This window comes from Lineus longissimus, chromosome 9 (genome assembly GCF_910592395.1).
Source record: "Lineus longissimus chromosome 9, tnLinLong1.2, whole genome shotgun sequence".
Lineage (NCBI taxonomy): Eukaryota > Metazoa > Nemertea > Pilidiophora > Heteronemertea > Lineidae > Lineus > Lineus longissimus.
In genome coordinates, this window is record NC_088316.1 from 19,630,659 (window position 1) to 19,642,786 (window position 12,128).

Sequence of the window (12,128 nt, forward strand, 5' to 3'; positions counted from 1 at the left end):
TATTCTAAAAGGAATAGTTTCCAAAATTTGGCATAAAATGATTGTAACATATATTTTGTTTTTGTCTAAATTCCAGACCTTCTTTGAAATTTCTCAATGTCAATAGAGGCCAACATGGCGAACATGGCGAAGGGGAATTGTCAGCTCTCGTGACATAAAATCTAGCAAAAAACATCAAAAATCTACTCGATATTGAACAAAGCTAGTCATACACTGACTGTGAACGAAACATTAATACATATTTGACATAATTCCCAAAGATTAAAACTGTCAGCATGTTTAAAGACATGTTTTTCGGGTACCGAAACCCGTCAGTGTGGACACTTTCACTCTTCAGTTGGAGTTTACTGTGCATTTTCGTTTTTCCTGCTTCGGGAGGTGACAGTGTAGTGCCAGCCGTTCAGCTGGGAGAAAATAAAGACAAAGCATTTCCAAAGCCTAACCTTGATAATCCACAAGCAGGAGGCATTGTAAGTATCTGTTGAACGATTCTCCTCATCAGCATCGTCTGTCGTGGACCGGTGTAATGTTTTTGAGTGTTTCTGTTTTTGAGTGTTTCCCCTCATTGCTTGGGAACGCTCAAAAATAGATTGACAAGTTTTTCTGTGTATCCCCCCTATTGAAAAGTCGTGGTCTCTCTAGCTGCCTATTGTTTGGAAACACTGACACATGGGGAACAACCACAGATGTTACACCGGGCCCGGGGACAAAGACGAAAGTCAAAGACGATCATCCATCGACCCGGGTACCGGTATACACCGGGGGCAGGGCTCAAACAGACTTTTACGAAAAGGCTCATTGATTGTCATCACATCATCAAGCTGAGGGCACATAGTATCATCGTCGACATCATGACCATTTTTAAGCCTATACATACATGCCATGGCAATTAAAGACCATAACCATTCAAATAAACGGTCAATGGCTCCTCTGGCTCTGCTCTTGTTCACTACATGTATATTGTAAGTTCAGGACCTCGTCAACATTTTCAAATTCTGCCTGTCATGCTATTCTAGGTTGCTAAGGATCTTAGACGAGATCTTGAGAAGGCATACAAAGCGGAATCTAAGAAGTTTCTGGTAAAAAGGTTTATGGATAATTCAGTTAGCTTTTATATTTACAAAATCCACATCTGCTATGCTTTATTTGTGTAGTGTTAGTAAAATAAACACCTTATCTTAGCTTTTCCTTTCTCGGGCAGGGATGAAAGTTCAAATCTAACAAGCAAGCACTTTGGCCAAAAATGAGGTTTTTGAAGTATTCTCAAGTCCTTGCTGCTTAAATTTGCTGCTACTGCACATGCCTTGTATCAGTTTTCACCTCTGTTGATTCAATTTATGTTGCAGAACTTGAGTTTAGTTGTTGAGTAAATTGGTTTCAAGCTTCGCCATAACCTTTCTTTCAATTGCCTTTTTAGCCTGTAATAGTTTCTCTTTTTGTATCCAGTTTCACTAAGTCTGTCAAAAACTTGACAATTGAATTGACAGATTCTGATTTTCTAGCCTGTTGTGTATGTTCGTGAGATTGTACCAGTTGGACTCAAACAACAGCTTTATAGTCGGTCAGATTGGGATATTGATAACTGGATGTGTTGTGTTGATGTACCATGTCATGCATGTGATAAATATTCGCCTCTTTTCATTCAGAACTTGTACAGTGATGATTGATCATATGATACAAGTTCCTGAATAAAACCACATCAAGCTTATGTCCCAGGCCCTTCTGTTTGTTTATGTTCTTTATTTTCATGTATGAAATTGTTCAAAATTCAGCTCGTAGTTTTACAACCATAAAAATTGTGTAAATAACATTACCTCAGGATTGTGTCACTTGACTCTAATATGACCCAAATTTTATCATGTGCTGGCATAATTACAGGTTCATTTATGCCCATGATATAATCATACATCTTATAATCATGCTTAGTGTGGTGCTGCTCAGTTGAAGGATAATAAAATGCATTTGACCCCTATCATGGGATTCTTGAACCCTGATTCCGAATGTGAATCAGAATGAGCTGTAACCTTTGTAAATATGATGTGTCTGTTGAGGTTGTGAGGTTGGCCGGTCAGTGAAATGATTGAAGAATTGTGACAGATGTTACTATTCTCTATATTCCATCTGGCATCACCATTTATTGAGACATGTGTATCATGTGTAAAGAGCTATAATATAATTTTTTAATTGCAATACACGGGTTGGATAATAGACTTGTAATTAGTGTCATCAATTCAACTAAAAAATTCCACAATCATTTTTTCGGAGAAAATAAGAATAAATGAAAGTTATGAATTGAGCCAAGTTTAAGCAATGATATTCAGCTGAGCCAATAATATCACATTATTAGTCATTGCTTCAGCCACTGATTACACTCATAATATTTCCCATTGCAGAATCCAGCAGGTCTCAATGGCAAAGGTTACTCAGACAACCCCGACTTCATCCATGGCTTTGTTGGCGCCATCAGTGTCATCATTGTGTCGGAGCTCGGGGACAAGACATTCTTTATCGCTGCCATTATGGCGATGCGACACTCAAGACTGACTGTGTTTCTTGGTGCAATAGCTGCTTTGGGAGCCATGACTGTTCTATCGGGTGTGTAAAGTTTGATGAGAGTATGAATTTCCGACCTGCTCTTGCCAAGCTGTTTGTACTTTTTGTAGAAAAGACAGATGATTTTCCCTCTCAATAGGATTAGAATATTGATGTTGAGCACTTACAGATGTACGTGCTTAGTTTTATAATTTCAATCCTTCAATAGTGCTCTTGCCTCTAAACAACACGAGTCCGACAGAAATGTGTATTATGTATTGTTTTTAAAAGAGTTTTCAATCATCTTTCAGCATTACTCGGCTACGCTACCACTGTTATTCCACGCTGGCTGACATTTTACGCGTCGTCTGCTCTCTTCGCAGTGTTTGGACTTAAGATGTTAAAAGAAGGTAAGTTAAAGATCTGGTTCTTGTCTTCAGGGCATTTTCTTGGGAGGTCAGTGGCATCTAAGATGATCCTCAGACCAGCTAACTTCCCCACATCTGCGTTTGCCTTGTACTAGGATGTATCCCAAGGATGATAGTTTGAGTTGACCTATCTTGCTGTTTGTTCCAGGTTACTACATGTCAGCAGATGAAGGCAAAGAAGAGTATGAAGAGGTTCAGGCCGATCTGCGCAAGAGGGATGATGAGGTAGGTCACCAGGGGGCGATACCATCATCTCTTGCCAATTGTGAAATACCAATGTAGAGTGCTTATAAGATTGAATAATTGTTGTGAGCTGCCAAGTGTCAACATCCAATGACCGAAGAACTTAATGCTCTCTGAATTTTTGAGATTTCACCAATGTTGTTGTTAGATGAAAGGATCAGTTCAGCTCCTGTTTCTTTATTCCTTAATCATGTGAAAGTTGTTGTTAAAAACAAGTCTCGCTTAATTTTCAGTTTGAAAAACAGAATGCTGTTGTCCAGGATCCAGAGTCTGGCGTTTTACGAGGTGGACTACTAAGAAGAAGAAAAATATTAGGATTTATATCGCGAATCTTCCTCGAGTCTTTCACACTAACATTTTTAGCAGAGTGGGGTGATCGTTCTCAAATAGCTACTATCATATTAGCAGCTAGGGAAGTAAGTATTGAAAGCCATTTTGACTCAAATGACAGAAAGTTGCATGATCTGATTATAACTGAAAGGCAATCATACAGGTAGGGCTGGTAAGGGGGGCCAGCAGTGAGAATATACATATGCTGTGAAAGGAAATCATCACCAGTTGTCCTGTTGAATGGGTGTGACTTGAAGCTCAAAGGGGACATGTGGTGTTGTATTGAAATTGTGATTGGAATTGGGCTGTACTCCTCACTGCTGTCAGATTTCATTCCCAATTCCCACCATACTCACTTGTTATTGTCTGCTTGCAGGATGTGATCGGTGTGATATTAGGAGGAATCATTGGTCATTCATTATGTACTGGTTTAGCTGTGATGGGAGGGCGGTTTATAGCTCAAAGGATATCAATCAGAACAGGTTGGTTGGATTACTCTGAATGATGGCATATTAGTCTGGTTTTTATGTTGGACATTGAAGCAGTTGAGGGACAGGTATTCTGCTGTCTGACGTGAGGTCACGTGACATTGTGGAATGTCCAGGTCCATACCAGAAGAAGAATTTACGCTTTTGGTTCATCAAATAAACTAGTAGAGTATCTGGAAAACTTTCAAGGTTCAATTTCATACCAGCATTTGTAAACATTCGATTTACTGAAAAAAAAACAACCTCCAAAGTTGTGTTAGGTGGAATACAGCTCACCAATTTTGTTACTGTTACTAACTTGTAGTTAGGAGTTATCTTTGAGAATTTACATCACAAATAATATGAAATTATCAAAAGCAGTTCTGAACTATTATTGTAGTGTCAATTCAAATCTACTTTTCTGTTCTTTCAGTGACCTTAACTGGTGGAGTGGTGTTCCTGTTATTTGCCTTGTCTGCATTTTTCCTGGACCCATCAAAATGAGCCTGTGACCTACTATTATGATGTACAGGAATGGATCGTATATTTATACAAAAATGGAGCATATTCACTGAACTGGAGGAGGAAAAAAACATTGTATTTCACATTTTGAGCATTTCTGAAGGTTTTTTAGTGTGTCAAGACAAATGGGTCCTTGGCAAGGAAGTGTTAAGCTGAGGAAACAGTTTGGAGTGAATATAAAAACAGATGAACAAAATGTGGAAAGGGTCCTGTGAATTTATAGTCTTACAGTATCGCTTGTAACACCGTACATGACTGCTGATAGATTTTCTCTTGTCTGTCACCAGCCTGCCATTTGTCAATGGCATCCACTGCCAGGGGATGAAAAAAGTTTCTCCAGTTCAGGTGTGTACATGTGAATAAATGAATGAACTCGATTGGGTAAATGAAGAAATATGTTCTATTTATAGGGACAACAGATGTATAATACTTGTTTTGAAATCTGCACTATTTGTTGCTTGTTGTCATATAACCTAATTGAAAGTTCATGACATTCCTGTTCACTCCTAATTGGTTGGGGTTTGTTTGACTTGTTGCAGAGTTGTAGCAGTGAAGTTTTGTCAGGGTTGTAATGCCAAGTCCCTAAAAGTGGAGACATCTGTCACTGATGTTAATCAGTTGCTGTAAAGAGTGCCCTGCTGGAATCATGCATCAGAAATGTACATGAACATGATGTGATGTCGGCCTTCCCTGGCTCCTATTGCTCCGCTTTTCATGTTTGACCACTGTGTGGTAGTTCTTGGAGCATTTCTCTTCAAAAAAGTCAAGTTGTCGTGTCCTTCACTTTGTTGAGGATGTGCAAAGTATGAGAAAATGAGGTGTCAAGTGGGGGCTTCCTTTCATCCTTTCCTGGACACCCTGTCTGTGAAATGATGTCAAAGTAAAAGGGACTCTATCTGATGACGGAATGTTGTTAGTCCTCTACCCTTACAACCTGTATCATGCCCATGACCTGTCTTGTTAAGTGGTCTTCCCCCCCCCCCCCCCTGTCCGCCTCCCCATATTATCTGATTACGCCGAAGGACCAAACTGATGTCATACATTCCTCTGGATATTGTAACATACCATGAATTCTTCCCTGGTCTTCTATCAAATGTTTGTGAATAAACAAGGATTTAGATAATGTAATAATAAATGCTCTTTACTCTCATTCTTTGATCATGTGAGATTTGTGGTAGAAATTCTGCCACATTACATATGCATTATTGTTATGGTTGTCAACACAAATCACTCCACGTAATGATATACTCAGGAGTCTCTTCAGCTGAGAACCAGGCCCTCGGGCCTCTTGTCATCTCACCTGATGTGGTGAAACATTGGAATGATGATGTAAACATGGTAAAGACTGATTGAAAATCCAACCTATTGGTATTGATGCGACCTACAGTACTAGTACTCGGAGATTGTGATGATATTGAGAGTCCTTGCTTTGCTTCGGACGAATGAGGACTGACTGTACGGTATCTAGTGATCCAGTGTACATTACTGATCTCCCAAATATAGGCATGCACGTCACGACACGCCCACCACACACCCATAATATGGACCAATCAGCGCTCCGCTTACTACTCCACCACACGGGGCTTATTTGAACTACGGAGCGGCGTGATCATGCAGGGTGATACAGAGAAGATTGACTACATCATGCAGTACCGTACCGGCTGGCACTTATGGATTCTCGCCGGTCTCTGTCAATTCATAGCCTATTCGGAGCTGTGTTGCCTATCAAAGTGGTGTCTGCCTGTGGAAGCAGATACTTGGCAACGGCTGATTGGACCATAACGACACACAGGCAAGGTAGAGTTTCTACAAGTACAAGTACGGATTTTGACGGAGGAACGTCAAAATCAGAAAGAGGAAGACTGTATAATTTTCACCCGAAAATTGAAATGACAGGAAAATAATGAAGCTTGGGAATTAGAATAGACAACGAAAATAAAGATACAGATCCGAAACTATACTGAGGATATCTTTTATACTTCATTTTCTTTATTCATATTGTTTTCTTCCATAAATGATTACTTAAAAAGTGTTATGGCTTTATATGTATGATGGTATTTATGGAATGTCCTTTATTTAGTGTTATCTTAGTTTCTTAAGACAAAAGGAAGGTCCACAGAATAGTAGTTCCAGCCATGGCTATACTGGCAGATACGGTAGCAGCAGAACTCGCTTTGGTTGGCGAATCCTCGGTTGGTTCGTCACTTGGTTGTGCACTTGAAAGCGAATCAGTAGAACTTTGCGACGAAGCGGTTGATTGTACCACATTTCTTTTCATTTGCTCGCGACGGAATCGTGGGTTGGCGCCAGCTGAAACACAAAGATTGGCATTTTATAACCATCTATTTCATATACACGGAAGAAATCTGGTGATCGGACATCTCGTCATCTCATCTGGTTAAATCAACCAGTTGATCACTTGATAGGGCCTACCTACACCTGGCTCGCGAAATCCAGCTCGGTCGTTAGTGCCGAGTGTTGGTCTGAGGTTCAGGTTGGAAGAATGTGTGAAATATGGTCTGAGTAGAGAAGAGATGTTTCCACCCTGCCTGAACAATTGCGAAGCAAACCGCCAGGATATAGGCCCTATAGGCCTATAGGCCCTATATATAGGCCGTTCGCGCGAGCGAACGGCAGCATTCAGACTTCGCAACCTACCTTGAAAAGCATGAATTGCAGCGACAATGGCTGCGATCACCACAAGTACTGCCACGAGTTTATTCATTTTGAGTTTTTCACGGTCCTTTTAGGAAATTTGACGTGAGACCAGTTTGCTCCTTGCTGCTGCTGCTGTGGCTTGTTGAACTGTATCTGTTGCGTCAACAGTCCAAAACGCTGACGTGACGTCAGGAAAGTCGTTGGGCCCAACAATGCGACTTCCCCGATTTCGGTGACTGTGACGTACGGACGTACGTCAGGGTCATCATCAAATACGCTTTCCGTCATTGGCTGACATTGCGCGCGTCACAAGGCATCTCCATGCCGCCCTATACGCATGCCATTACGTCAGCCATCTCCCGGTCGCAGGGCCATATGGATTTTACATATCCCCGTTAGTCAGACACTGTAGGTATGCATGTCATAGTAACCACCGCAAACATGACATTGGGACAACCTTGGCGTAACCAGACTAAAGGGAGCAAGCTATCTCAGTACATCTATAACACAATTAACTGCGTATTCCAACCCATTTCGTGCAGTGGTAAATGCAGCGCTATCCCAAGTCTGTTGCATATAGTACTAATAGTAGCAAGGTTTCTTTCAGAAATCTTATCATTCAATATTAAAGATGATTAATTGTGTGTCCCTATTCGAAAATGTGAAACAACCACGGTTCCATTGCATGGCCTCGCATCTCGAAAAGAAACACAACCTTCTAAAAGAAGTGGAGCAGTTGACGACAAGACATCTTGAGTCTCTCATTATCCACACCATGTCCAGTGACAAGCAAGTCACTGCAGCCTTGAAACTGTCACATCTCTGTGTAGTCAGTTATCAATGACCACATGAGGACATTATCACAACCATCATAAAGTCAAAGAAGGGATCTGATTCAGTGATTGATATAATTTCTGACCTTCGGCAAAGTTACCACACGTAAAATGCTACTCCATATGCTGGTGATACTGCCGACATCAACATTTACACTGTGGGGAAAGAACAGAACTAATCTTTACAGAAATTCATCTTATATTTATGTATTTTATTTACAAATATTTACAAATACTTAAATAGAAGACAAAACAGCACAACCACATGACAAGCTGATGAATAAATGAATAGTCTCCTGGCCCTGGTCTTTCATAAACAGGGCCTGCTTTGATCCCAAAGGATAGTCACTGTTCTTTTAACTTAACATTGATGACAGAATCTCGTATTCTTTAGTTTTTTCTTCCTCTTCCCGCACAAGGTCATCATAGGCAGACTGAAACCTCTCCTGGAAAACAGAAGACATTAACATCAGAATGAGATCCACTTGCTGCTGATTATTCAAAGACACCAAGGTCATAGTGATTGATGCCACTCCACACCTGAAAAGTTGCCATTGGTTGTTGTCGCCATTAAGAGCGACCAAAGACATAACTATGTACAAGTGAGACTTTTGTGTCTGACCAGCCGTGACCAGTAGTAGGTGGTATTCATTTTGTTTGAAGTTTCTAGGTGTTCAACATAAGTTTTTGATTATCTGAAGACAGTGAATCCTACATGGATAACCTACCCGAAGGGCCACATTGTCGATGGTATTGATCTTTTCTTCCTCAGCGATACGCTTCTCATGTAATTCTTCTATTTGCATACTCAACACATCCAGCTTGGCACGGATTTCTGGAGCAAAGATCATGATGAATGAAATTTAGTATCTAACATGGTGGAATCACTCTCCATGCAACTCCCTGATGACACATACCATTTCTGCATTTGTTATATGTCATTTATGAATGCAGAAACAGGAAGAAGCGGGGTATCATTTTCGCAACCAAAACAGACTTCGGAGTAATATTTTCACAGCCGACAAAGGACACTTCAAAGTGGATGGTTTTCTTCACACACACAAATAATCGGTAGGAACTCAATCTGAGACAAAGCTACATCAGAAAACTCGTCAAATTTACCATTTTCCATATCTGCTGTCATCTGGTCATCATCCTCTTCTTCATCATCATCATCTTCATCATCATCATCATCTGCCTCGGCCTCCACAGCTTTGCCTTGTGTGGCTTCCTCCCCGATGTACTCATCACCACTGTCCATTATATTCACGTCTTTTTCATCATCGTCTTCAGAGCTGCTTACCTCACCAAAGATGTGCTCTGGAATTGTAAAATGAACATGATTATTAACTCCTGTCGAACATCTAAAACTGTCATTAGAAGTTTTCATAAGAAACACTCCATCATAAATTTCTATCTGTTCACTTACCTATATTGATATCTCCCTGTATTTTCTGTGATTGCGTCTTTCCCTCCACACCCATCTCGTCAGTTTTATTCAGTTTATCATCGTCGTCTGTCACAATTTCCCATTTCACATGCACAGCTTCATTGTCGGTTCGGAATAGGCGCTTAACTTCTTTCTCTATATCTGGTTGTTCTGTGTACTAGAAACGATGACAGAGGAGTCTTATCAAGGAAACACTTCGGTCAAGTCTTAGCTTTACATAGACCAGCTCCTTAACATCACAGTAATCAACAAGAAAATGATCAATTTCTCACTCTTTAAGGAACCTTCACAGCTATTTCAATGCCAGGTTAAGTCATGGCATTTTGAAGAAGCGGGCCTAGAACTTTAATCATTTAACATTTACACAGATGTTCCACATGAATTTTGAATCTTATATTTCTGAGGTGAAGGACCTACCCGTTTCTTCAAAGTTTTACGAAATCTTCTCTTCCGAACATTCTTCAAAGGCGGTGTTACTAAAAAACAGAAAATATTTCAGTTCATTTGTGTTTATTAGTTATCTCACTATTCGAACTAATTCCCATTAAAATCAGCTAGATGAAAACATCACCTCAACACTCCTTTGTTCACTCAGAGAATTTCTGCAGGCATGAGGTCGGTCACAGTCTTCATCTCTATTGTTAGAGCGTAGTACAATGATACATGCTAATGATCAAAACACATCTTATCAAAACCCTTCATACTCTGGCAGAAGGGTAAGGAGATACAGCTTCATCTCAGGAGAGATAAAGAGCATGGTACATACATCCATGAGGATAAAGATACTTCTTGTCCTTGTCTTTCTTTTTTGGCGACTCGGTTTCATCTTGGCTGTTATCTTCGTCAACCGAACATATCAGCATCTGCAAAGATGAGAAATTAATCAAGCATTCACCACATCAATTTCATTCATCGAAACAATATCTTTGTAATCTCCACACACAAAGAGAAGTGGTCCAATGATATCTATCCCTGAATGTAGACAAACAGATATTACCTGGCATATTTCTGCAGTCTTGTAGAATGTCTTGTTGTCTGTTGTCTTCAAGGATTCCAGAATGCAAGGCAAGTCAACTAACTGTAAAGAAAAAAAAGCATTAGAAAATCTGCACATGCTTAACTACTCAATCATCCACTCCAGTTTAGTCTCCTCGTTTATCTATTACATATCATTCTCCTCAAGTACCGGTATGTAAAGTAACAACCCCTTGACAACCAAATTGCCAACACCGACTCAATGGCTCCTAGATCCCAGCCAAGGGTATCCTTCTTGAAACGGGACATTTCCGGGATACAGTGCAAACATAAGAGGTATACTGTAAATCAAAATACATGTAGTGTCAACTCTCAACATTATCCTCACCTTGGAATGGAACATGTCATTTCCATATCTGACTAAGCCATGCTTCTGGTCTGGTTGCATCTCAATAAACAGTTTGTCCTTCAAATTCATAGCTCCAGACTCGACATCATGTGCGAGGGCCATGGCTGGGCCCTAAAAGAAAGAAGAGATTGAAAGGATGATCGAGATAGCGATTCCTAATGATAACACAATTTTTAAAATGAATACAGAGACTGACAAATACAGGCAAGAACATTTCAAATAAAGACAGACTGATCATGTGACAGGCAGTTGGAGGACAAGATTGAAATTAGATTGCCGCCCAGATGACAATTTTTTGCAGCATCACATCTCGGTCAATCAACGTTCTCGATGACAACAACATCAACGCGACATAAGTGACACATGCAAAGATTTTGATCAGACTGTTTGACAGACGAGAAGAGATGGTTTGTTATCACTATTTAGTTTTATCACTGACACTACTTTTCAGTCGACCAAATAATAATAGAGGCCCTCACACCAGGCAGAGGAAGCCTCTGAAGGACACAACAAACAAGCAGCAAACAAAAGACCACATCATGACATGGTCGCATACCACATGATGATCTTTGTTCGTTGTGACTACATTTAGGTTCGTTTTTTGGGCCCACAAAGACTTCCTCCGCCTGGTGCAAAAGGGTCTATTAAAAATTTTGGCTTGCACCAGTGGCAGTGGACTGACAGGTTTTAAACCGACTTAACATACTGAAAAGAAATATATTGGTAAGAAGGCATTACCAATAATAAATTTGTATGAAAAATTGTAATTTAGAAACTGAAAAACTGACTGGAGGCAAGCGAAGAATAAACTGCTGTTCAACATCCAGTGCAGGTTCATCTTTCTTCTTTGGTGGAGGCCCTTTCTTAAGCTGCGTTGCAGGAGGGTGTGCAGCGTGTTTCTTTAAACCCTTTAAGTTGATTTTTGTAGATACTTTGGGTTTTGATTTTGATTTAGACTTCGATTTTGACGCGAAAGAGGATTTTTTCATCTTGATTTTTCACCGGATGCGCTTTACTTCCACCTATTGGTAAACAAACAAACTTATTTTAAAATCAATCCGCATAATTTACTTTCAATAATTTCGATATTCAGAGGCGATAACTACAAATAGATCACAAAGATCTATGTTTCTATCATACTTGATGCAAAATTATAACACTGTAAAAAAGCAAAAATGGTTTAAACGGGAGTCAAATATGGCACTATATTGGGTAGTCACAGGGACAAAGTCTATGTGATGCGGTTCCATGGCAATTTCCCTAAAGTTCCAATGTCTACCA

The 12,128-nt window shown here is 40.0% G+C and overlaps 2 protein-coding genes across 4 annotated transcripts; one reads left to right on the forward strand and one right to left on the reverse strand.

The window, feature by feature from the left end:
- Nucleotides 1–113: 113 nt before the first annotated feature.
- LOC135493800 (putative divalent cation/proton antiporter TMEM165) lies at nt 114–5,657 on the forward strand. Of its 3 annotated transcripts, XM_064781377.1 has the most exons (8): nt 114–470; nt 1,017–1,079; nt 2,394–2,595; nt 2,844–2,942; nt 3,109–3,185; nt 3,437–3,619; nt 3,910–4,015; nt 4,434–5,657. In XM_064781377.1, the coding sequence occupies exons 1-8, from the start codon at nt 276–278 to the stop codon at nt 4,502–4,504; spliced, it is 996 nt and encodes a 331-aa protein (XP_064637447.1). In that variant the 5' UTR covers nt 114–275; the 3' UTR covers nt 4,505–5,657. The 3 variants fall into 3 exon arrangements, with proteins under 3 accessions (XP_064637447.1, XP_064637448.1, XP_064637450.1); XM_064781378.1 differs by lacking the exon at nt 1,017–1,079; XM_064781380.1 differs by lacking the exons at nt 114–470; nt 1,017–1,079 and adding an exon at nt 524–962.
- Nucleotides 5,658–8,194: 2,537 nt separating this feature from the next.
- Nucleotides 8,195–11,853, reverse strand: LOC135493568 (transcription initiation factor TFIID subunit 7-like). Its single transcript, XM_064780978.1, has 9 exons — nt 11,636–11,853; nt 10,827–10,958; nt 10,461–10,541; nt 10,230–10,326; nt 9,881–9,939; nt 9,443–9,620; nt 9,136–9,333; nt 8,742–8,848; nt 8,195–8,459 (listed from the first exon to the last, which is right to left on the reverse strand). Exons 1-9 carry the CDS (start codon nt 11,834–11,836, stop codon nt 8,370–8,372), a joined length of 1,143 nt encoding a protein of 380 aa, XP_064637048.1. The 5' UTR covers nt 11,837–11,853; the 3' UTR covers nt 8,195–8,369.
- Between the last annotated feature and the right edge of the window lie 275 nt (nt 11,854–12,128).